The sequence below is a fragment of the Hyla sarda genome, chromosome 11, assembly GCF_029499605.1.
Source record: "Hyla sarda isolate aHylSar1 chromosome 11, aHylSar1.hap1, whole genome shotgun sequence".
Taxonomy (NCBI): Eukaryota; Metazoa; Chordata; class Amphibia; order Anura; family Hylidae; genus Hyla; species Hyla sarda.
Genome location: NC_079199.1, coordinates 69,410,612 through 69,437,285, shown reverse-complemented (window position 1 = coordinate 69,437,285; position 26,674 = coordinate 69,410,612). Strand labels below are relative to the sequence as shown.

Here is a 26,674-nt window from a genome sequence, read left to right as displayed (position 1 = left end):
GATCCCTTGGTTGGGCTTTGCCTTGCCCTATCTGTTCCCTCCCCTTCCTCTCCTTCCCAGGGTCCTGAGGAAACTCAAAGCAGAGGGTGTTCCAGCCATTCTTGTGGCTCCAAACTGGCCCTGGAGGGCGTGGCACGCCGATGTGGTCAGGCTCCTGTACGACGTACCACTGCGCCTCCCACATCGTCCAGACCTCCTATCTCTAGGTCCCCTGTGCCGCCCCAATTTACCGTCGCTGTATTTGACGGCTTGGCGGTTGAGACCACGGTTCTAAGGCCCCGTGGTTTCTCTTCCCAAGTGATTCGCACCATGCTCAGGGCTCACAAGCCCTTTTGCAAAGATTTACCACCATACCTGGCGGTCTTATTTTCGTTGGTGTGAAGCTTGTTTTTTTTCTCCGGTCGTATTTTCCTTTCCTCTTCTCCTTTCCTTTTTGCAGTCGGGGGTGGAACATGGGTTGGTTCTCAGCTCCCTTAAGGGTCAAGTTTTGGCCCTTTTCATTCTTTTTCAATGTCCTCTGGCGTACAATTCTCATGTCCGGACTTTTCTTCAGGGAGTGGCACAAGCTGCCCCTCCTTATCGGTCCCCTTCTCCCCCTGGGGGCTTAAACTTGGTCTTAGGTGCCTTGCAAGGTGCTCCTTTTGAACCTCTCAGGGACATTCCTCTTCGCCTCCTTTCCTGGAAGGTGGCATTCCTTATTGCTATTACCTCTATTAGGAGAGTGTCAGAGCTGGCAGCTCTCTCCTGCTGTTCTCCCTTCCTGGTTGTACACCAGGACAAAGTTGTTTTCTGTCCAGGTCCGTCCTTCTTACCTAAGGTGGTTTCGACCTTTCATCTCAATGAGGACATCGTCCTACCGTCCTTTTGTCCAGCCCCTTCTCATCCCAGGGAACATTTTCTCCACAAACTTGATGTGGTAAGGGCTGTTCGGACCTATCTCTGTCACTTCCTCCTTTCGGAAGTGTGACTCCTTTTTTTGTTCTTACGGAAGGTCGTCATACAGGACAACCTGCTTCTAAGGCCACTATTTCTCGGTGGATCCGATCTGCTATTTCGGAAGCTTACTGCTGCAAAGGTAAGATCCCACCCTTCAGGGTTTTGGCTCATTCCATCCGTTCTGTCGGGGCATCCTGGGCCCTCCGCAACAAGGCTTCAGCCTCACAGATCTGTAAAGCAGCTATGTGGTCGTCTTTGCACACTTTCGCAAGGTTCTACCAGATTCATACCTGGGCTGTAAGGTGTTGCAGGCGGCGGTGTATCAGCCATCCACCTGACTGATTTCTTTGCCCACCCAAGAGACAGCTTTGGTACGTCCCATGGTCTGTGTCCTCCAATGGAGCCGATAGAGAAAAGGAAATTTTTGTGCTTACTGTAAAATCTCTTTCTCAAAGGATCCATTGGGGGGGGACAGCTCCCACCCTTTTTCTGGTGTTCCTATTCCAGTTATCTGTCCAAGGGTGTGTTCAGTTACTTTTTCTTCTGGTTTCTCAGACAGTTTGTGGTTTTTCTCTTGGCTTGTCGGTCTTCTCCTATTGCTCTGGGACTAAAACTGATTAGCTCTGGTGCCTGTGGGCGGGTATACCCTGCTGGGTGGAGCCGATTTTCTTGTTGCCATAGTGTCAAGCCTCCTAGAGACAGCAGCATATACCCATGGTCTGTGTCCCCCAATGGATCCTTCGAGAAAGAGATTTTACAGTAAGCATAAAAATCTCCTTTTCTACAATATGCTGTTTGAGTAGGCATATGTTTTACTAACTACAATGCATAGGGTTTCCACCTTTCTTTATTACCGGCCATACTAATTTGCATAATCAATAATACATGTGTGACATCACAGGAAGTGATATAAGAGAGACAATTCATATGCGGTCAAAATGTGTGTCTATTCTAACCCCCAAGCAAATTTTTCCGAATACGAGGATGTACAAGAATCATTGTTTGCGCTGTGATCTGTAGTTTTTAATGGTACTATTTTTGGTTTTATGGGACACTTTTATCGCTTTTTATTAAATTTGGGAGTTGCAGTTACTTACGAACTACAACTCCCAACATGCCCTGATACAGCCTATGGCTCTGCAACTGCCCCAAACCAAAACAGCTCCCAGCCTGTTGAACTATAAAGTAGTATAGGTTACGGTGCAACATGTTGGGAGTTGTAGTTTTGGGTCAGCTGCAGAGCCAAAGGCTGTGTCAAGGAATGCCCCTTTAATGACCCCTTTTAGGTAGTAATGGCAATTCCCCTAGTGACCCCCTTTAGGCAGTAATAGATGTTCCCCTTTAGTGACTCCCTTTAGGTAGTGATAGAATTCCCCTTTAGTGACCCCCTTTCTGTAGCTGTAGTGGAGACCACTACTGTCAGAATTATTTTTTTTATATATAATACTCACCCTGCCCCAGTGTAGCGTGTCCTCTCTTCTGCTCTTCTCTCTTCTGGTCTGTGCTCCAGTGCGTGATGATGTCACTCATGTGCCGGAGCACAGAGGAAGAATGCTATGGGACTTGTGGCTGCCCTCATATTGCGGGGGGCCACAAGAGTGATTGACCGAGCAAGGAGCCAATGGCTCTTTGTGCTGTCCATTAGCAGAGCGCTGTATTTAACTATAGTCGCGTCTGTAAGACACGCTTATAGTTAAATGCATCCCGGGGTTTGGAAATATAGGGGCCATTGCATTGCTGGTATTTTTAAAATAAAAATACCAACAGTGTGGCTAAAACACTGGGTGGCAACCCTAACTATGCATAATATTATTGTAGAGTCCCTGCCAGTGCTGTGATATTAAGAGCCCTTTCTTTTGGAAACCCATAAAAATTATTTTTAGTACTTGTTTAATCTTTTTTTTCTCATGCTTTTTTTTTCCATTTGCTTAGGATCCTGAGGTTCAGAAGCATGCAACCCAGATCCTGCGTAACATGCTAAAGCAAGAAGAGACAGAGCTACAGGTACAGCCAGTTTTTGGCAGTTGTATTTTTTATATTCTAATGATAGTTACATAGTTACATATCGTTACATAGTTGAAATTACGGTTGAAAAAAGACATATGTCCATCAAGTTCAACCTAGGAGGTGAAGGAAAGGGGTATGGGAGGATGAAGGGGATGTTATGTTTCTGCATTTTATTTTGTTCCTGGAATGCATCTAACCCTGTATTGAAGCCCTCAACTGTTTTTGCTGCGACCAGTTCCTAAGGTAGACTGTTCCATAGATTCACAGTTCTTACAGTAAATCGCCCCTGGAGGATTGTCGCCCCTGGAGACTAAACCTTCTTTTCTCTTGACAGAGGCAGTGCTCCCTTATCTTTTGATAAGGGAGAACTGCCTTTGGGTTTTTACCTGGAACAATTTTTCTCCATATTTATTGTATGGGCTATTTATATATTTAAAGGGGTACGTCCCTAGACAGCCAAAGGCTGAGCCCGCTGTCATGTAAGAAGCCGGCCAAAGCTCCTTACATGACAGTGGGCTCAGCCTATCACCGACCAGGGCGAGACATCGCTACGGCCGGTGATACGCCGATGGTTCTGCGGCGTCTCTGTCCCCAGGAAGTGGAATGACGTCAGCACTGCCGGACTGTGAGGCCTGTGCAGGACCAACGGGGCTCGTAGGAAGGTATGTATGAGTTTATTTTGTTTATTTTTGAGGCCCGGGCATATATATAAGTGTTCCACTACAGTTTTCCTTTAACTTACCTATCAGACGTCTATGAAGGACAGTATCAAACGCTTGAACAAAATCCAAAAACACTATATCCACAGCCACCCCTCTGTCAAGGTTTCTGCTCACATCTTCATAAAAGCAAATTAGGTTGGTCTGACAATGTCAATCCTTAGTAAACCAATGCTGGCTATCTCTTATAATATAATTTCCCCCTATGTATTCCTGTATGTAGTCCCTTATGAGCTCTTTAAACAATTGCCCACAATTGACATTAATCTTACCGGTCTATTATTACCTTGGCGAAACCTAGAGCCCTTTTTGTAGATTGGTGCTGCATTTGGCTTGCGCCAGTCCCTCGGCACAATACCAGACACCAGAGAATCTCTCTCATGAACAAGGGTACAGAAATGACTGAACTTAGTTCTCTTACAACTCTTGGGTGTAATCCATCTGGTCCAGGAGCTTTGCTTACATTCACTTTATTTAATTTACCCTGGACCATATCTTTATTAAGCCAGTTTAGTACATTACATGATGTGCACTGGCTCAGCCTGCGTCAGCTCCTCCCGCTTCCTACGTATATACAGAACTAAAGAAGCCATTCAGTAGCTCTACCTTTTTTTGATCCCCAGTGACCACCTCCCCATTATCATTATTAAGGCGTCCTACATCCTATTGAAAAAAAGTTGGAATTTATTTTACTTTCTTTGGCCAACACTTTCATTCTGAATTTTTACTGCTTTTATTACACTTGTACAGATTTTATTAAGCTCCTCGTAGTTTTAAGGCTAAAGCTGACCCCTCTGATTTATATTTTTGAAATGCTTTTTTATTTGTTGTTTTTATTGCTCTTTTAACATAAGTTGTCAGCCATGTAGGATTTAGTTTTAGTTGTTTTTATAGTTATTCTCCATAGGATTACATTAAGCAGTACAGTTACCGTATTTGGTGTTGATTTGAAATGCTCCCATTTATCATCTGCATCAGTATTTGACAACAACTCCTTCAAGTTTATGTCCTGAAGTGCAGCTCTTAGCCCAAGGGAATTTGCCATTTTAAAATGATATGTTCTTGCCCTCCCAACATGTCTTTTTTTTTTACACTTTAAGCAAAAAGTAACCATATTGTGGTCGTTATTACCAAGGTTTTCACGCACAGTTACATTCCCAACCAGCTCTGCCTTGCTAGAAATTACCAGATCCAAAAGAGCATCACTTCTTGTTTGGGTCCTCCACAAACTGGCCCATAAAAATATCCTGCAATATGCGGGTCTGATGTATTCTTGTCAGACTTAAAGGAGTACTGTGGTGCTGATCGCGAGGGGGTCCAACAGCTGGGACACCCAGCGATCTCCTGCACGGCACCCCGGCTCTCCCCAGCAGTGGAGTGTGTCCACCACTGCACGAAGTGGCAGTTGACGCGCCCCCTCGATCCTTCTCTAGGGGAGAGCCAGAGATGCAGCATAGTGGGATCCGTGCTCTAGAACCCCTAATTCCAAAAGCTGGAAGCTATGACCCATCTCTTCTCGCACTGATTTTAGGGAACCATACTACTGTTTACCATTGTTTTAATAGATTAGTTTTAGATTTGTTAGTGGTGTCTTGTTTTTTTTTTTTAAAGGGGTACTCCGGTGGAAAACCACAAAATTCACACTTGAGATTTGCGCGATTCCGGGTCATTACGGGTCTATGGTGACCCGGAATATAAGGGGGATTGCGGTTGTCCAAGACACCCACGATCCCCTTGAAGGGATAGGAGTGAGGTGGCAGGGGTGCCACCCTTCCTATCCCTGCTATTGGTCGTATAAACGCGACGACCAATAGCAGATCGGGGGCGGGGGGGTTAACTTTCGCTTTCCCCGTCCTGCCCTCCCACAATAGGCGGGGCAGGAGGAGGAAACCGAGGAGGAGCGGCGCCGAAGTCCACTTACGCTGCGGGCGAGGCTGCGAACGATGATCGGTGTCGGAGATCGGCGGTCGGCATGTCGTGCGGCTGGCTGCCTGGATCCGACTGAAGCCGGTAAATTGCCTAGCAACATCTGGAGGGCTACAGTTTGAGACCACTATACAGTGGTCTCTATACTGTAGCACTCCAGATGTTGCAAAACTACAACTCCCAGCATGCCCAGACAGCTATTTGGGCATGCTGGGATTTGTAGTTTTGCAACAGCTGGAGGGCTACAGTTTGAGACCACTATTCAGTAGTCTCTAAACTATAGCCCTCCATATCTTGCAAAACTACCACTCCTAGCATGCCCACACAACTGTTTGCTGTCTGGGCATGCTGGGCTGGGATTTGTAGTTTTGCAACATCTGGAGGTCCACAGTATTCAGTGGTCTCTATACTCTAGCTCTCCACATGTTGCAAAACTGCAAATCCCAGCATGCCCAAACAGCAAACAGCATTCGGCATTCTGGGAGTTGTAGCTGCGTACCTCCAGCTGTTGCATAACTACATCTCCCAGCATGCCCTTCGGCGAGCAGTACATGCTGGGAGTTGTAGTTTTGCAACAGCGGGAGGCACACTGGTTGGAAAATACTGAGTTAGGTAACAGAACCTAACTGAAGGTTTTCCAACCAGTGTGCCTCCAGCTGTTGCAAAAGTACAACTCTCAGCTTGCACGGTCTGTCAGTACATGCTGGGAGTTGTAGTTTTGAAACAGCTGGAGGTTTGCCACCCCAAGTGAATGTACAGGGTACATTCACACGGGCGGGTTTACAGTAAGTTCCCTGCTTCAAGTTTGGGCTGCGTGAAATTTTTCGCCGCAGCGCAAACTCCTAGCTAGGAACTCACTGTAAACCTCCGCCAGTGCGAATGTACCCTAAAAACCCTACACTACACTAACACATAATAAAGGGTAAAACACTACATATACACCCCCCCCCCCCCCCCAATAAAAATGAAAAACTTATTGTAAAGCAATGTTTCCAAAACGGAGCCGCCAGCTGTTGCAAAACAACAACTCCAAGCATTTCCAGACAGCCACTGACTGTCCAGGCATGCTGGGAGTTTAACAAAAGCTGGAGGCACCCTGTTTGGGAATCACTGGTGTAGAATACCCCTATGTCCACCCCTATGCAATCCCTAATTTAGTCCTCAAATGCGCATGGCGCTCTCTCACTTCAGAGCCCTGTCGTATTTCAAGGAAACAGTTTAGGGCCACATATGGGGTATTTCCGTACTCAGGAGAAACTGTACTACAAATTTTGGGGGAGCTTTTTCTCCTTTTACCCCTTATGAAAAGGAAAAGTTGGGGTCTACACCAGCCTGTTAGTGTAAACATTTTTTTTTTTTTTAGACTAACATGCTGGTGTTGCCCTTTACTTTTTCACAAGAGGTAAAAGGAAAAAAGACCCCCAAAATTTGTAAAGCAATTTCTCCTGAGTACGGAAATACCCCACAAGGCTCAGGAGTGAAAGCGCACTATGTACATTTGAGGCCTAAATTGGTGATTTGCACAGGGGTGGCTGATTTTACAGCGGTTCTGACATAAACGCAAAAAAATGAATACAGACATGTGACCCAATTTTGGAAACTAGACCCCTCACGGAATGTAACAAGGGGTATAGTGAGCCTTAACACCCCACAGGTGTTTGACACATTTTCGTTAAAGTTGGATGGGAAAATTAGAAAAATATTTTTTTTCACTAAAACGCTGGTGTTACCCTACATTTTTCATTTTCACAAGGGGAAAATAGGAAAAAAGCCCCCCAGAATTTGTAACCCCATTTCTTCTGAGTAAGAACATACCCCATATGTGGATGTAAAGTGCTTTGCGGATGAACTACAATGCTCAGAAGAGAAGGAGCGCAATTAGGATTTTGTAGAGAAAATGTTTCCGGAATTGAAAGCCACGTGGGTTTACAAAGCCCCCATAGGGCCAGAATAATGGACCCCCCACATGTGACCCCATTTTGGAAACTACACCACTCATGTAATGTAATAAGGGGTACAGTGAGCATTTACGCCCCACAGGTGTCTGACAGATTCGTGGAACAGTGGTCCGTGAAAATGAAAAATGTCATTTTTCATTTGCTCAGTCCACTGTTCCAAAGATCTGTCAAATGCCAGTGGGATGTAAATGCTCACTGCGCCCCTTATTAAATTCTGTGAGGGGTGTTGTTTCCAAAATGGGGTCACATGGGAAGGGAGGCACTGTTCTGGCACCACGAGGGGCTTTGTAAACGCACATGGCCCCTGACTTCCGTTCCAAACAAATTCACTCTTCAAAAGCTCAATGGCGCTCCTCCTCTTCTAAGCGTTGTCATTTGCCCGCAGAGCACTTGACGTCCACACATGGGGTATTTCCATACTCAAAAGAAATGGGGTTACAAATTTTGGGGGTAATTTTTTCCTATTACCCCTTGTAAAAATGTAAAATTTGGGGAAAAAACTGCATTTTTGTGAAAACATTTTTTTATTTTCATTTACACATCCAACTTTAACAAAAAGTTGTTAAATACCTGTGAGGTGTTAAAGGGGTTATCCAGGAAAAAAACTTTTTTTTTATATATCAACTGGCTCCAGAAAGTTGAACAGATTTGTAAATTACTTCTATTAATAAATCTAGATCCTTTCAGTACTTATGAGCTTCTGAAGTTAAGGTTGTTCTTTTCTGTCTAAGTGCTCTCTGATATGTGTCTCGGGAACCGCCCAGTTTAGAAGCAAATCCCCATGTTTAACTTTCTCTTCATGTTTGCTACCTCTTCTAAACTGGGCGGTTCCCGAGACACGTGTCATCAGAGAGCACTTAGACAGAAAAGAACAACCTTAAAGGGGTCCTCCGGTGAAAACCTTTTTTCTTTTTAATCAACTGGTGGCAGAAAGTTAAACATATTTGTAAATTACTTCTATTAAAAAATCTTAATCCTTCCTCTACTTATTAGCTGCTGAATACTACAGAGGAAATTCTTTTCTTTTTGGAATTCTCTCTGATGACATCACAAGCACAGTGCTCTTTGCTGACGTCATTATAATAATAATAACTCCTTATTTATTGTTGACCTTAGTGGGATTTGAACCCAAGGCCCCAGCACAGCAAGGCAGCAGTGCTAACCACTGAGCCACCATGCTGCCCATAGCATAGATCTGCTATGCATGGTTGCTAAAATGGACAGAGATGTCAGCAGAGAGCACTGTGCTCGTGATGTCATCAGTGTTCCAAAAAGAAAGGAATTTCCTCTTTAGCATTCAGCAGCTAATAAGTACCGGAAGGATTAAGATTTTTTAATAGAAGTAATATACAAATATGTTTAACTTTCTGGCACCAGTTGATTTAAAAGAAAAAAGGTTTTCACCGGAGTACCCCTTTAACTTCAGAAGCTCATAAGTACTGAAAGGATTAAGATTTAATAGAAGTAATTTACAAATCTGTTTAACTTTCTGGAGCCAGTTGAGATATATATATATATATATATATATATATAAAAAGTTTTTTCCTTGATAACCCCTTTAAGGCTCACTGAACGCCTTGTTACATTCCTTGAGGAGTGTAGTTTCCAAAATAGTATGCCGTGTGGGTATTTTTGCTGTTCTGGCACCATAGGGGCTTCCCAAATGCGACATGCCCCCCAAAAACCATTTCAGCAAAATTTGCTTTCCAAAAGCCAAATGTGACTCCTTCTCTTCTGCTCAGTTCGCCCACAGAGCATTTTACGTCCTAACATGGGGTATTTCCATACTCAGAAGAGATGGGGTTACAAAATTTGGGGGGCATTTTCTCCCATTACCCTTAATAAAAATGGTCAATTTTGGAAAAAAAACTGCACTGAAAAATATTTTTTTTTTCATTTACACGTCCGACTTTAACGAAAAGTCGTCAAAAGTCGAGGGGTATTAAGGCTCACTGGACCCCTTGTTACGTGCCTTGAGGGGTGTAGTTTCCAAAATGCTATTCCATATGGGCGGTTTTCTGCTGTTCTGGCACCATAGGGGTTTCCTAAATGTGACATGCCCCCCAAAAACCATTTCAGAAAAACTCACTCTCCAATATCCCATTGTCGCTCCTTCCCTTCTGAGCCCTCTACTGCGCCCACCGAACACTTGACATACACATATGAGGTATTTCCTTACTCGAGAGAAATTGGGTTACAAATTTTGAGAGGATTTTTTCCTTTTACCCCTTGTAAAAATTCAAAAACTGGGTCTACAAGAACATGCGAGTGTAAAAAATGAAGATTTTGAATTCTCTCCTTCACTTTGCTGCTATTCCTGTGAAACACCTAAAGGGTTAACACACTTACTGAATGTCATTTTGAATTCTTTAAGGGGTGCAGTTTTTATAATGGGGTCATTTGTGGGATATTTCTAATAAGAAAGCCCTTCAAATCCATTTCAAACCTGAACTGGTCCATGAAAAATTCAGATTTTGAAAAATTTGTGAAAAATTAAAAAATTGCTGCGGAACTTTGAAGCCCTCTGATGTCTTCCAAAAGTGAAAACATGTCAACTTTATGATGCAAACATAAAGTAGACATATTGGGGGAGATTTATCAAAACCTGTGCAGAGGAAAACTTGCCCAGTTGCCCATAGCAACCAATCAGCTTGCTTCTTTCATTTTCATGAAGGCCTGTGAAAAATGAAAGAAGTGATCTGATTGGTTGCTATGGGCAACTGGACAACTTTTCCTCTGCACAGGTTTTGATAAATCTCCCCCATAGTATTTGTGAATCAAAATATAATTTATTCGGAATGTCTGTTTTCCTTACAAGCAGAGAGCTTCAAAGTTAGAAAAATGCTAAATTTTCTATTTTTTCATAAAATTTTGGAATTTTTCACCAAGAAATGATGCAAGTATCGACAAGATTTTACCACTAACATAAAGTAGAATATATCACCAAAAAACTATCTCGGAATCAGAATGAAAGGTAAAAGCATCCCAGAGTTATTCATTCTTAAAGTGAAAGTGGTCAGATGTGCAAAAAACGCTCTGGTCCTACAGTGAAAAATGGCCTGGTCCTTAAGGGTTTAACTCCTTCCCGCTATAGGACGTATGCATACGTCCAATCATCCGACACGTTCGCGCAATTGTATATATGCATACGTTATATTGATCTCCGGCACTGCCGCGGGCAGCGCAGGAGATCGGCGACCGGACCCGGCTGTCAATCACAGTCGGAATCCCTCCGCAGCTGCCGGAGCCGCGATCGCGCTTGTCCCGGCAGCATTATCCCCATAGATGCCGTTGATCAATCCTGATCACGGCATCCATGGTGTTAACAGGGGGAGCGCTCTCCCCCTGTTCTCCAATGGCGGGTACAATCGCGGGTCGCTGTTGGTTGCTATGGCAGCAGGAGGTCAGATTATGACCTCCTGTATGCCTGCTACGGAAGCCTGTGAGATCCAGCCAGATGCTGGATCGCATAGGCTGTAGTGTCTGCAGCTCATCAGGTTATACTGTGCTGCAGTACAAAAGTATTACAGCAAAGTATAACCTGTAAAAAGTGTAAAAAATTAAATAAATAGTTCTTCAATAAAAGTATGAAATGTAAAAAATAAAATAAAATAAAAAAATGCCCGTTTCCCAATAAATGCCATGTATTATCACCAAAAAAAGATCAAAAACATAAATCATATACATAATAGGTATTGCCACGTCCGTAATGACGTGTACTATAAAACTATAATGTAAATTATCCCACACGGTGAACGCTGTAAAAAAGAAAACATCAAAAAAGCGCAAAATTCGCCAATTTTGGTACAAATAGGGGAATAAAAAAGATCAAAAGTTAGCACGTAGCACAAAAATTATACCAATAGAAATTACAGTTCATCCCACTAAAAATAAGCCCTTACTCAATGGCGTCAGACGAAAAATAAAAAAGTTACGGCTGTTGGAAAAAGAACATAGAAAGCTACCGTATTTATCGGCGTATAACACGCACTTTTTAGGCTAAAATTTTTAGCCTAAAGTCTGTGTGCGTGTTATACGCCGATACAGCCCCAGGAAAGGCAGGGGGAGAGAGGCCGTCGCTGCCCACTTCTCTCCCCCTGCCTTTCCTGGGGTCTAGAGCCCTGCTGTCGGCCCTTCTCACCCCCTGGTTATCGGCGCCGCTGCCCGTTCTGTCCCCCTGACTATCGGTGCCGGCGCCGATAGCCAGGGGGAGAGAAGCGGCGCCGACAGCCAGGGGGAGAGAAGGGGCAGCGGCACCCATTGCCGGCGCCGCTGCCCCGTTGCCTCCCCCCATCCCCGGTGGCATAATTACCTTGGTGGGGTCCGCGCTGCTCCAGGCTTCCATCGTGCATCCCCGGCGTCGTTGCTATGCGCTGAACGGCGCGGCGCATGACGTCAGTGCGCCGTGCATAGCAACGACGCTGGGGACGCACGACGGAGGCCTGGAGCAGCGCGGACCCGACCAAGGTAATTATGCCACCGGGGATGGGGGGAGGCAACGGGGCAGCGGCGCCGGCAATGGGTGCCGCTGCCCCTTCTCTCCCCCTGGCTGTCGGCGCCGCTTCTCTCCCCCTGGCTATCGGCGCCGGCAATGGGGCGCCAGTACCGATAGTCAGGGGGACAGAACGGGCAGCGGCACCGATAACCAGGGGGTGAGAAGGGCCGACAGCAGGGCTCTAGACCCCAGGAAAGGCAGGGGGAGAGAAGCGGGCAGCGACGGCCTCTCTCCCCCTGCCTTTCCTGGGGGTATATCGAGGTATACACGCGCACACACGCACCCTCATTTTACCATGGATATTTGGGTAAAAAACTTTTTTTACCCAAATATCCTTGGTAAAATGAGGGTGCGTGTTATAGGCCGGTGCGTGGTATACCCCGATAAATACGGTATATAAAATGTCTATCGCCATAATCGTACTGACCCACAGAATAAGTATAACATCACTTTTACCGCACAGTGTACACCATAAAAAAATAATTTAAAAAACGACAGAAATTTTCCAGTTTTTCACAAAAGATGCTTTGTATCAACAAAAATGCACCAGTTATATAAAGTACAATTTCTCACGAAAAAACTGTCTCAGAATCGTTCTGCTCAGAAAGTGTTCTAAAGTTATTACCATTTAAAGAGATACATGTCAAATAAAAAATAAATAAAAAAAAGAGCCTGGTCATAGAGGTAAAAAATGGGTCAGTCATTAAGGGGTTAAGCATCTTGGGTTCTTTAAAATAATTTTGAGGACACAATGAGGGCTCTAGATACAGGCAAATCAGTGGCAGCTCATTATTACCATTAGAATGTTTTATCAAAAGGGTTATCCAGGAGTAAAAAAAAATAGATCTTATTTCTTCAGAAAACAGCACCACACCTGTCTTTAAGTTGTGTGTGGTATTACTAACCTATAAATTCACTAATAACCAAATTCATGGATAATTATTCAAATTATTAGTACAAATATGTAGATTTTATTAAAGGGGTACTGCAGCCAGAATTAACTTATTCCCCTATCATTAAAATGAATGGAGAGCGTGCCGTCTAGGGGTCAGCTATTTATCCCCTATCCTTTGGATATGCAGTACCCCTTTAAGTAAGCACACATTACACTATATACAGTACAAAAGACAGACACCCCTATTCATCTCCATAAAAAGTATGACAGGTACCCCACACGTCGTTGTCCAGACTACTCCCAGGACCCAAAAAGTATGCTAAACAGGTGCATATCTGTTACTGCAGCCACAGATATGTTACATATATAGTCAGTAAATATACAGTCATTGCTGTAAATGTTGGCACCCCTGAAATTTTTCTAGAAAGTGAAGTATTTCTCACAGAAAAGAATTGCAGTAACACATGTTTTGCTATACACATGTTTATTCCCTTTGTGTGTATTGGAACTAAACCAAAAAAGGGAAGAAAAAAGTAAATTGGACATAATGTCACACCAAACTCCAAAAATGGGCTGGACAAAATTATTAGCACCCTTACAAAATTGTGGAAAAATAAGATTGTTTCAAGCATGTGATGCTCCTTTAAACTCACCTGGGGCAAGTAACAGGTGTGGGCAATATAAAAATTGCACCTGAAAGAAGATAAAAAGGAGAGAAATTAACGCATTGTGTGTCTGTGTGTGCCACACTAAGCATGGACAACAGAAAGAGGAAAAGAGAACGGTCTGAGTACTTGAGAGCCAAAATTGTGGAAAATGCTCAACAATCTCAAGGTTACAAGTCCATCTCCAGAGATCTTGATTTACCTTTGTCCACAGTGCGCAACATTATCCCAAGAAGTTTGCAACCCATGGCACTGTAGCTAATCTCCCTGGGTGTGGACAGAAGAGAAAAATTGATGAAAGGTGTGAACGCAGGGTAGTCCGGATGGTGGATAAGCAGCCCAAAACAAGTTCCTGCAGGCTCAGGGAGCATCAGTGTCAGCGTGAACTATCCGTCAATGTTTTTATGAAATGAAAAGCTATGGCAGGAGGCCCAAGAGTGCCCCACTGCTGAAACAGATACGTAAAAAAGCAATACTACATTTTGCCAAAATGAACTTTAGTAAGCCAAAATCCTTCTGGGAAAACATCTTGTGGACAGATGAGACAAAGATAGAGCTTTTTGGTAAAGCACATCATTTTACTGTTTACCGAAAATGGAAAGAGACCTACCAAGAAAAAAACATGTACCTTCAGTGAAATATGGTGTAGGTTAAATGATGTTTTGGGGTTGTTTTGCTGCCTCTGACACTGGGTGCCCTGAATGTGTGCAAGGCATCATGAAATCTTAGGATTACCAACGGATTTTGGGTCGCACTGTACAGCCCAGTGTCAGAAAGTTGGGTTTGCGTCGGAGATCTTGGGTCTTCCAGCAGGACAATGACCCCAAACATTTGTCACAAAGCACCCAGAATTGGATGGCAACAAAGCGCTGGAGAGTTCAGAAGTGGCCGGCAATGAGTCCAGATCTAAATCCCATTGGACACCTGTGGAGAGATCTTAAAATTGCAGTTGGGAAAAGGCTCCCTTCCAATAAGAGAGACCTGGAGCAGTTTGCAAAGGAAGAGTGGTCCAACATTCCTGCTGAGAGGTGCAGGAAGCGACTGATTTCAGTTATTTTTTCCAAAGAGTGTGCAACCAAATATTAAGTTAAGGGTGCCAATAATTTTGTCCAGCCCATTTTGGAGTTTATTGTGACATTATGTCCAATTTTCTTTTTTTCCTTCCTTTTTTGGTTTAGTTCCAATAAACACAAAGGGAATAAACATGTGTATAGCAAAACATGTGTTACTGCAATCCTTTTCTGTGAGAAATACGTCCTTTTCTAGAAAAATTTCAGGGGTGCCAACATTTATGACCATGACTGTATTTCACCATGCCCAATATTATGTATATGCCACTCCAGTGGATATTTGCAGTAAACAAAAATAAATAAGATCAATCCATATCAATTTAATTACCTAAAACATTCTGTAGACATCTTGTCTGTGCTTTGTGGGGACCCCTGCAACACTTCGACATACGTTCTGTGAACACCACTTTGACCTCCTGACAAAGTGTTGGTCCCAAAATGTACATTGTGGTGTTGCAGGGGTCCCCGCATAGAACAGACTTGTCTACCGCTGCTGTGAGGAGTGAATATCTGCTGTGCGGAGTGAATTGTGAAGCTGGAGTGATTTGTGTGAGTACTTAAAGCTGCACATAAGGGATCACTGCTAGAATCTAAACAGCCTTTTTTTTTTTTCTCCAGTCTACCTCTAGGTGGAGGGGTAGATTGGTCACACACAGGTACTTAAAGGGGTACTCCGCCCCCCCCCCCCCGCCTGTGGGGACCCCGCAATCTTGTATTCGTTACACACCTGTTTGAGCTGCATGCCGCAGTGCCAGTTCACAAACTGCCGGGTGGCGACCACGGGGCCGGAGTATCGTGACGTCACGGCCCCTCCCATAGACTTTCATAGCGGGGACAGGGGGTGACATCACACGAAGGCGGGGCCATGACATCATAATACTCCAGCCCCATGGTCGCCACCCGGCTGCATTTGCCACCCACCTGTCAAACAGGTGGGTGGCAAATGCAAGATTGCGGGGGTCCCCAGCGGCGGGACCGGACTACCCCTTTAAATCTTAGTTTGGGACTCTGTCTGAGAGTGCTCAGTCTGAGAGGGCTTTGGTAAGAGAGGCATCGCAAGAGAGTTAGAAAGCAGGAGTTTGAGATCGCTGTGAGTGTCATTTTACTTACACTGTAGAGACTGTAACTCACAAGGTCTACAGAGAATTCATTTGTAATGTTTACGGTTTGTTGTTGGTGGTTAATCTGTGAAATCCCCATTACTAGATGGCCTCCATGTTGGAACATGCAGTCCAGTGTACATCCTGTTCAATGTATGCAATCCTTGAACAGCAGTTTGAGGGTGCATATTGTTGTGCAGGATGAGTGTGAGTTGTTCATTTGGAAGCCCAGATCCTGGATCTAGAGGAGCAACTGGCAACACTGAGACGCATTGAAAACTTGGAGAGTAGTCTCCTGCTCACTGAGCAAGTACTCTCTGTGGTAGAGGTCGGGGAGGATAGTGGGATGGAGGTGCAGGACAGTCAGGCAGCTAGCTGGGTTACAGTTAGAAAACGAGGCCTGAACTGGCACACCCCAACAAGTTTGCCCGGTTGGCAGATGGGGGGGATGCCATTTCAGAGCTAGCAGTACTGCAGCAAGACTCTGCCTCTGACCGCCAGGGGGGTGTCTGCTCCAATAAGGAGGGAGGGAGGAGTGCAGGGCAGGCCAGACAGGTACTGGTAGTGGGGGACCCAATTATTAGGGGGATAGACGGGCGATCTGTCACAAAGACCAGGAATGCTGAACAGTGTTTTGTCTTCCTGGCACTAGAGTTCGGCACATGACGGATCGGTTGACAGGTTGCTTGGTGGGGCTGGAGAGGACCCAGCGGTCATGGTACATATTGGCACGAATGACAAAGCAAGAGGTAGGTGGGGTGTCCTTAAAAATGATTTCAGGGACTTGGGCTGCAAGCTTAAGGCAAGGACCTCCAAGGTAATATTTTCTGAAATATTACCTGTACCACGAGCCACACCAGAGAGGCAGCAGGAGATTAGGGAGGTAAACAAGTGGCTCAGAAGCTGGTGTAGGAAGGAGGGGTTTGAGTTCATGGAGAACTGGGCCAACTTCGCTGTCGGGTACCGGCTCTTCCGTAGGGACAGGCTGCACCTTAATGGGGAGGGTGCAGCTGTGCTTGGGGAGAAGATGGCTTGAAGGGTGGCGAAGTGTTTAAACTAGGGACTGGGGGGGAGGGAACCTACAACACAGAGGGGGAAGATAGTGTAGATAGAACGGGGGGACTTATTAATGTACCTGGGGGTGGAGCGGAGGGAGGGGTTAGAATAGATAATAGGGATAGGCTTCAAAGGAAGAAAAAACATACACCATTGAATTGCATGTTGACTAATGCCAGAAGGAGGCTGAAGAGAATTATGACATAGTGGGTATAACAGAGACTTGTTTGGACGATACCTGTGACTGGGCGGCAACATACAGGGTTATAGTCTATTCAGGAAGGATTGGACAAAACGGATAGGGGGAGGAGTCTATCTTTATGTAAAGTCCGCACTGCGGGAGGATATATGGGAGGGAAACGATAATGTGGAGTCAATATGGGTAGAAATATATGGAGATAAAAAAAAATTCTGATAGGGGTTTGCTATAAGCCACTAAACATAATGGAAGAGGCAGAAGATCAATTAATAAGGCAAATAAACATGGCAGCAAATCAGAATGAGGTGATAATAATGGGGGACTTTATCTATCCTGTTATAAACTGGGAGACTGAGACATGTGAATCTCATAAAGGAAACGGGTTTCTGACTATAGCTAAAGACAATTATCTGTCCCAAATGGTGCAGGGCCTGACCAGAGGTGGCGCCCTACTAGACTTAATATTAACCAACAGACCTGACAGAGTGACTAATGTGCAAGTAGGACACCTAGGAAATAGGGATCATAATATAATACATTATAACTTGTTCTTCAATAAGGGAATCACTCGAGGGGCCACAAAATCGATGAACTTTAGGAAGGCAAAGTTTGACCTACTCAGTGAAGCCCTTAGCAATATAAAATGGGATAATGTCCTCAAAAACAAGAATACTGACACTAAATGGGAGACTTTTAAAAATATCTTAAACTCTCACTGCAAGATATATATACCTTATGGGAATAAAAGGGTCAGGAACAGGCCCGGCACTTCCATAAGGCAGACCAAGCGCTCGCTTAAGGGCGCACGGACCAGAAAAATCAATGACTTTTTTTTTTTAAGCCGTGTTGCGCCATGCCGCCCGCTGGGCTGTGTTGTTTGTGCCGTGTGTGTCGCTCGCTCATAGAGCGGCGCCCACTGCAGCAGAACAGTTACTCTCCTGGGCTTCACTGCTACTTCACTTGCTCCTAGTGCAACCTCACACCTCCCCTCACAAAACACATATGAGCAGTGGCGCTGCACCGCCGCTGCTCACTGTTCTTAAGTGCCCGCTGTGCTATTATGCGCCGCGGGAACTTTAGACCAATTGAATTTCCCTTCTGGCGGAAGCGTCAACGTCATGTGCTGAACGCTTCCGCCAGTGAGGATCCTGCGCCCGGGCAGCAATAAAATGAGGGACGCTTCCTGCAGAGAGAACGCTGCACAGGTGATGGTGGGGAGCGGGGATTTTTAATGCAAACGGGAGGGGGGGGGGGTTGAATAGAAGGGGTAATTAATAGAAGTGCGGGTGTTAATGGAAGCAACGGCCAACGGCAGGAGGGGTGAATATATGAAGGAGCGGGGGGGGGGGGTTAATGGAAGCAGAGGAGACAGTGGAAGCAGAGGGGGGGGTTAATGGAAGCAGGGGGGATGGATAATGGAAGCAGAGCAGAGGGATGGATGATGGAAGAAGGAGCAAGGGGGGGGTTAATGGAGACGGGGTGGATAATGAAAGCAGGAGGGCATAATGGAAGAAGGAGCAGGGGGGATGGATAATGGAAGCAGGGAGGTAATGGAAACGGGGGTGGATAATGGAAGTAGAGGGGGCAATGGAAGCGGGGGGATGGATAATGGAAGCGGGGGGATGGATAATGGAAGCGGGGGGATGGATAATGGAAGCGGGGGGATGGATAATGGAAGCGGGGGGATGGATAATGGAAGCGGGGGGGTGGATAAGTCGACTACCACACTCCACCACCGGCCACCAGAACTCCCACACGCAAGTACATATAATGTAGAAGATGTGACCTGCAGTCCTATGTAACACCACAGATAACACAGTGATAACCCTCTGAGTACAGATAATGTAGTAGATGTGACCTGCAGTCCTATGTAACACCACAGATAACACAGTGATAACCCTCTGAGTACAGATAATGTAGTAGATGTGTCCTGCAGTCCTATGTAACACCACAGATAACAGTTACATAGTTACATAGTTAGTATGGTTGAAAAAAGACATACGTCCATCAAATCCAACCAGGGAATTGAAGTGAAGGGTGTAAGGGGATAAGGGAAAGGGATTTAGTTTTATAATTCTGCATAAGCATTAATGTTATTTTGTTCCAGGAATGTATCTAACCCTGTTTTAAAGCTGTTAATTGTTCCTGCTGTGACCAGTTCCTGAGGTAGACCGTTCCATAAATTCACAGTCCTCACGGTAAAGAAGGCGTGTCGCCCCTTTAGACTAAACCTTTTCTTCTCCAGACGGAGGGAGTGCCCCCTCGTCCTTTGGGGGGGTTTAACCTGGAACAGTTTTTCTCCATATTTTTTGTATGGGCCATTTATCGTATATACTCGAGTATAAGCCGACCCGAGTATAAGCCGAGACCCCTAATTTCAACCCAAAATCCCAGGAAAAGTTATTGACTCGAGTATAAGCCTAGGGTGGGAAATACATCATCCCCCCCTGTCATCATCCAGACCCGTCATTAACATCCTCATCATCATCACCGCCTGTCATCATCCAGACCCTCATCATCATCACCTGTCATCATCCCCTTGTCATCATCCCACACATCCCCCCTTCATCATCCCCTTGTCATCATCCCCACCCCCCTTCATCATCCCCTTGTCATCATCCCCACCCCCTTCATCATCCCACACCCCCCCTTCATCATCCTCTTGTCATCATCCCACACCCCCCCTTCATCATCCTCTTGTCATCATCCGCCCTCAGTGGTCTTCAACTTGCGGACCTCCAGAGGTTTCAAAACTACAACTCCCAGCAAGCCCGGGCTTGCTGGGAGTTGTAGTTTTGAAACCTCCGGAGGTCCGCAGGTTGAAGACCACTGCGGCCTTCGACATCATCCAGCCCCCTCTCACCCCCCCCCCCCCTTTAGTTCTGTACAGTACTCACCTCCGCTTGGCGCTGGTCCGGTGCTGCAGGACTGTCCGGAGAGGAGGTGGTCCGGTGGGATAGTGGTTCCGGGCTGCTATCTTCACCGGGGGCGCCTCTTCTCCGCGCTTCGGGCCCAGAATAGAGGCGTTGCCTTGACAATGACGCAGAAGTACGTTGGCAATGAACGTACCTCTGCGTCGTTGTAAGGCAACGTGACTATTCTGGGGCCGGGCCCGAAGCGCTTAGAAGAGGCCTCCCCGGTGAAGATAGCAGCCCGGAACCACTAGCCACCTCCTCTCCGGACAGTCCTGCAGCATCGGACCAGCGCCGAGCGGAGGTGAGTACTGTACAGAACTAAAGGGGGGTGAGAGGGGGCTGGATGATGTCGAAGGCCGCAGTGGTCTTCAACCTGCGGACCTCCGGAGGTTTCAAAACTACAACTCCCAGCAAGCCCGGACTGCCGATGGCTGCCCGGGCTTGCTGGGAGTTGTAGTTTTGAAACCTCTGGAGGTCCGCAGGATGAAGACCACTGCGGGTGGAGAGTTCACTCCAGTATAAGCCGAGGGGGGTGTTTTCAGCACGAAAAATCGTGCTGAAAAACTCTGCTTATACTCGAGTATATACGGTATATACTTATATACGTTTATCATATCCCCCCTTAAACGTCTCTTCTCAAGACTAAACAATTGTAACTCCTTTAATCGCTCCTCATAGCTAAGATGTTCCATGCCCCATATTAGTTTAGTCGCGCGTCTCTGCACCCTTTCCAACTCCGCAGTGTCCCTTTTATGAACAGGCTACCAAAACTGAACAGCATATTCCAGGTGAGGCCGTACCAATGCTTTATAAAGGGGGAGTATTATGTCCCTGTCCCTCGAGTTCATGCCTCTTTTTATACATGACAATATCCTGCCGGCTTTGGAAGCAGCAGCCTGACATTGCATGCTATTCTGTAGTCTGTGATCTAAAAGTACACCCAGATCCTTCTCTACCAGAGACTCTGCCAGTTTAATCCCCCCTAAGACATACGATGCATGCATACTCTTAGTACCCAGATGCATAACTTTACATTTATCCACATTGAACCTCATTTGCCAAGTGGATGCCCAGACACTTAGTCTATCCAAGTCATCTTGTAACTTATGCACATCCTCTATAGACTGTACCGTGCTACAAAGCTTGGTGTCATCTGCAAAGATAGAAACAGAGCTGTTAATACCATCCTCTATATCATTGATAAATAAATTAAACAGTGGGCCCAGTAGTGAACCTTGGGGTACACCACTAATTACCGGTGACCAATCAGAGTACGAATCATTGACCACCACTCTCTGGGTACGATCCATGAGCCAGTGTTCAATCCAGTTACAAACTAAAGTTTCCAAGCCCAAGGACCTTAACTTACCTGTCAGACGTCTGTGAGGGACAGTATCAAACGCTTTGGCAAAATCCAGAAACACTATATCCACAGCCATTCCCCTGTCAAGGCTTCTACTCACCTCTTCATAAAAGCAAATTAGATTGGTTTGACAACTTCTATCCTTAGTAAACCCATGCTGGCTATCACTTATAATACTATTATCCCCTATGTATTCCTGTATGTAATTCCTTATAAGTCCTTCAAACAATTTACCCACAATGCACGTTAGACTTACCGGTCTATAATTGCCTGGCGAAGACCTAGAGCCCTTCTTGAAGATTGGCACCACATTAGCCTTGCGCCAGTCCCTTGGCACAATACCAGACACCAGGGAATCTCTAAATATCATGAACAAGGGTACAGATATTACTGAACTTACCTCTCTAAGAACTCTTGGGTGTAGTCCATCCGGCCCTGGAGATTTGCTTACATTTACTTTACTTAACTTACCTTGTACCATCTCTACATTAAGCCAGTTCAGTACATTACATGATGTGTTACCAGCACTGACCTGGCCAATGTCTGCTCCTTTTTCCATAGTGTATACAGAACTAAAGAACCCATTCAGTAGCTCCGCCTTCTCTTGATCGCCTGTGACAACCTCCCCATTATCATTATTAAGGGGTCCTACATGCTCTGTCCTTGGTTTTTTTGCATTTATATATCTAAAAAAATATTTAGGATTAGTTTTGCTTTCTTTGGCCACCTGTCTCTCATTTTGAATTTTTGCTGTTTTTATTAAATTTTTACAGATTTTATTAAGCTCTTTGTACTGTTTAAATGTTATAGCTGACCCATCAGATTTGAATTTTTTGAAGGCTATTTTTTTGTTGTTTATTGCTCTTTTAACATCATTTGTCAGCCATGTAGGATTTAGTTTTAATCGTTTATATTTGTTCCCCTTTGGTATATATTTAGCTGTATAGTTATTTAGAGTTGATTTAAAGATGTCCCATTTACCTTCTGTATCAGTATTTGAGAACACCTCCCCCCAGTCTATGTCCTGTAGTACAGCTCTCAGCCCAGGGAAATTTGCCTTTTTAAAGTTATATGTTTTTGCCTTCCCCGTCTGTCTTTGTTTTCTACATTTTAAGTCAAAAGTAGCTATATTGTGGTCGCTATTACCAAGGTTTTCCCACACAGTTACATTACCAACCAGCTCTGCGTTGTTGGAAATGATCAGATCCAACAAGGCATCACTTCTTGTTGGGTCCTCCACAAACTGGCCCATACAATTATCCTGCAATAAATTTAGGAATTGTCGCCCCTTTGTAGTTTTAGCCAGCCCCCGGCCCCAATCTATATCTGGATTGTTAAAATCTCCCATTATTACCACTGTACCTGCCCGGACGGCCCTCTCTATTTGTTTATACAGCCGACCTTCTATCTCTTCAGTGATATTAGGGGGTCTGTAGATTACACCAAATATAATTTTTTCAGTATTTCCCTCCTTTTGTAATTCTACCCACAGTGATTCCACATCCTCAGAATCCTCACACACTATGGAATCGTTCACACTGGCTGTCATACCACTTCTTACATACAGACAGACTCCACCACCTTTTCTATTCATTCTATCCTTGCGAAACAATGTAAACCCCTGCAGATTAACAGCCCAGTCATGCGAGGAGTCCAGCCATGTCTCAGTGACCCCAACTATATCAATATGTGCCTCAAGGCCTCAAGCTCCCCCATTTTATTTGCTAGGCTTCTGGCATTTGTGAACATACACTTTACATTTCCATTAAGTTTTACACATATAGTCTCACTAATGGGATTTTCAGAGTTATTGGGGTTAATGTTATTATTTGAGTTATAAGGGCTAATTGTACTATTTAAGTTATTGGGGCTAATGGGATTTTTTGAGTTATTGGTTCTAACGTTATTATTTAAGTTATTGGGGCTAATGGGATTTTTTGCGTTATTGGGTCTAACGTTGTTATTTAAGTTATTGGGGCTAACGGTATTTTTTGAGTTAATGGGGCTTATTGTAGTTATTGAGTTATTGGGGCTAATGGAATTTTTTGAATTATTGGGATTACAATTTTTCGGGCTACATTTATTTTTACGGCTGGTTTGTAACCCATGGATCTCCTTATCCACTGCTCTTAACCTCCCCCCCACAGGACTCCTCTCCACCCACCATTATGTCCTGACCCCTCTCTAACCTATCCATCCCACTGTCTGCTTTCTTTGCTTTATTATCCTCCCCCCACTCACCTAGTTTAAATACTCAGCCACCCCTTCCAGGATTCTCTCCCCCAGCACAGCGGACCCCCTTCCATTCAGGTGCAAATTATCCGTAGAATAGAGTTTGTACCCCAATGAAAAGTCAGCCCAGTGCTCTAAAAACCCAAACCCTTCCCCCTCACACCACGACTTAAGCCATGCATTTAACTCCCTAAGCTCCCGCTGTCTTTCCTGCGATGCGCATGGCACAGGAAGTATTCCAGAGAACACAACCTTAGAGGTCCTTCCCTTCAGCTTGGCACCTAGTTCCTTGTAATTATTCTTCAAGGACCTCCACCTACCATGTATTCTGTCATTGGTTCCCACATGGACCACGACAGCTGGGTCATCCCCAGTCCCCCCTAGTAATTTGTCCACCCTTTCCACCACATGCCAAACCCTGGCACCTGGGAGACAGCAAACCATTCGGTTGAGGTGGTCTTGGCGACAAATTATTCTATCCGTCTTCCTGATTATAGAATCCCCTACCACAACTAACTGTCTTGGCCTACCTGCGTTACCATCCCCCACACTAGTAGTTGAGCTGTTCCCCCGGCTGTTAGTATCAGAGATGGCAACCCTAGTGGATACTGGTCTCCCTGAGGCCCTCGCATCATCGCCCAACTTGGCAATTTTACTTGGGAGATCAGAAGCAGAAGTGACCTTCCTTTTCCTTGCCCCCTTTCCAGTCCCTCTAACTACATTAACCCAGCTCCCTACTTGGGCCTCCTGGCTAGTTTCTCCAACCTCCATTTCTACCCCACTAACTGCTTGCTCTGTAAGATTGTCAATCGCTCTCAATGTTGCATTTTGCTCCTCTAGATCTCTAATACGAGCTTCCAGGTGGGCAACATGCTCACATTTGTCACAGCGGTATTCACCCTGAAGCTGCTGCTCCAGAGATGTATACATGTGGCACAATGTGCACTGAAGAAAACCTCCAGTCCTGCTGTCCATATCCTTAGTGACAAACAGCTGTTATTAACTATTAAGGAAAAACTACTTTTATCAAGGGAGTGTAATACTTACAGTTACAGTGGGTCCTGCTTACAACTTCTGCTTTTTAAACTTCTGCGTATAAAACTTCTCAGATGTTAACACTTTAGAATACAAACCCAGCTTCAGTTAGACTCAGTCAGAGCAGTGATAATCCTCAGAGTACAAATAATGTAGTAGATGCTACCTGTGTTATCTGTGGTGTTACATAGGACTGCAGGACACATCTACTACATTATCTGTACTCAGAGAGTTATCACTGTGTTATCTATGGTGTTACATAGGACTGCATATCACATCTACTACATTATATGTACTTGCGTGTGGGAGTTCTGGTGGCCGGTGGTTGAGAGTGGTAGTCGACTTGGGGGGGGGGGGGGGGGGACGCCAAAATGGAGCTTCGCTTGTATTCGCAGAAATCCTTGCACCGGCCCTGGTCAGGAATAAAAGAAAACCAATATGGATGAATAAAAATGTTAAGGGGGCAATAAATGACAAAAATAAAGCATTTAAACTACGAAGAGGACGGCAGTGAAGAAGCATTAAAAAGCTATAGAGAAAAATGTAAAATATGTAAAAAACTGATAAAAGCTGCAAAAATAGAGACAGTAAGACTCTTTGCCAAAGAGAGTAAAACTAACCCCAAAATGTTCTTTAATTATATAAATAGCAAAAAGCTCAAATATGAAAGTTTAGGCCCTTTAAAAAACTGATGAGGAAGAAATAATAAACGGGGATCAGGAAAAAGCAAATATATTAAACAAATTCTTCTCCACTGTATTCACCGAGGAAAATGAAATGCCAGGTGAAATACAGCGAGATGAGGTAAACCCCTATTTTTAATATTCAGGGACTCTATAGTAACAGGGACTGTTCCCAGGACTGGCGCATGGCAAATGTGGTGCCAATATTTAAAAAGGGGACAAAAGGTGACCCAGGAATTATAGACCTGTTAGAAAACCTTCAAACAATTTACATACAACAGAGGTTAAACTAAGAGCTGCTATTTTGGATTATCTTGATAAAAATAAATGTATGACTCCATATCAGCATGGCTTTATGAGGGATCGGTCCTGTCAAACTAACCTGATCAGCTTTTATGAGAAGGTGAGCTCCAGACTGGACCAGGGGGAATCGCTGGATGTTGCATATCTAGATTTTTCCAAAGCAATTGATACGGTGCCACATAAACGGATGGTGCATAAAATGAGCGTCACATGGCGCTCCTTCATACTTCCGGGTGTAAAGAAGCGTTACATGGCGCTCAGCCTATCCCCGGCCGAGGCAGAACATCGCGGTGGCCGGCGATAGGCTGAGGGCCATGTGACACTTCGTTACACCCGGAAGTATGAAGGAGATGGACCGGAGGACTGATCAGCTGTAGTGGCGCTCCGCAGGAACCCAGGGAGGTGAGTGATGGTTCATTTTCATTTATTTTGCAGCCCGGGCGGGACGGAGCAGGAATACTCTGCACTAGAGTACTCCTTTTAATGGTACTTATTTTGAGTGGGGTACCACAGGGGTCAGTCTGGGGTCCTGTCCTATTTAATATATTCATTAATGACCTCGTAGAGGGGTTGAATAGTAAAGTAGCAATCTTTGCAGATGATACTAAACTCTGTAAAGCGGTAAACACAATAGAGGACAGTGCACTGTTACAAATGGATCTGGATAGGTTGCAGGTTTGGGCTGGGAAGTGGCAGACGAGGTTCAACACTGATAAATGTAAGGTAATGCACATGGGGAAGAATAATCCGGGTTGGGATTATGTATTAAATGGGAGCACACTTGGGACAACTGATGTGGAAAAGGACTTGGGAGTCTTAGTTAACAGTAAATTTAGCTGTAGTGACCAGTGTCAGGCAGCTACGGCCAAGGCAAATAAAATCATGGGGTGCATCAATAGGGGTATAGATGCCCATGACAAGCAAATAATTCTACCGCTGTACAAATAACTAGTCAGACCACACATAGAATACTGTGTGCAGTACTGTGCACCAGTGTTCAAGAAAGATATAGTGAAGCTGGAGAGGATTCAAAGACTGGCAACCAGGGTAAAACAGGGAATGGAAGGATTACAGTACCCAGAAAGATTATCAGAATTAGGGTTATTTAGTTTAGAAA

At 44.9% G+C, this 26,674-nt stretch overlaps 1 protein-coding gene across 10 annotated transcripts in view; it reads left to right on the top strand.

Moving 5' to 3' along the window:
* ARHGEF11 (Rho guanine nucleotide exchange factor 11) overlaps window positions 1-26,674 on the top strand; it is a 399,339-nt gene that overhangs the window by 208,855 nt on the left and 163,810 nt on the right. For all 10 annotated transcript variants that reach the window (XM_056546646.1, XM_056546639.1, XM_056546640.1 and 7 more), the window contains one exon: window positions 2,869-2,940. In XM_056546646.1, coding sequence (XP_056402621.1) covers window positions 2,869-2,940 — 72 coding nt within the window. The remainder of the gene's footprint in view (window positions 1-2,868; window positions 2,941-26,674) is intronic.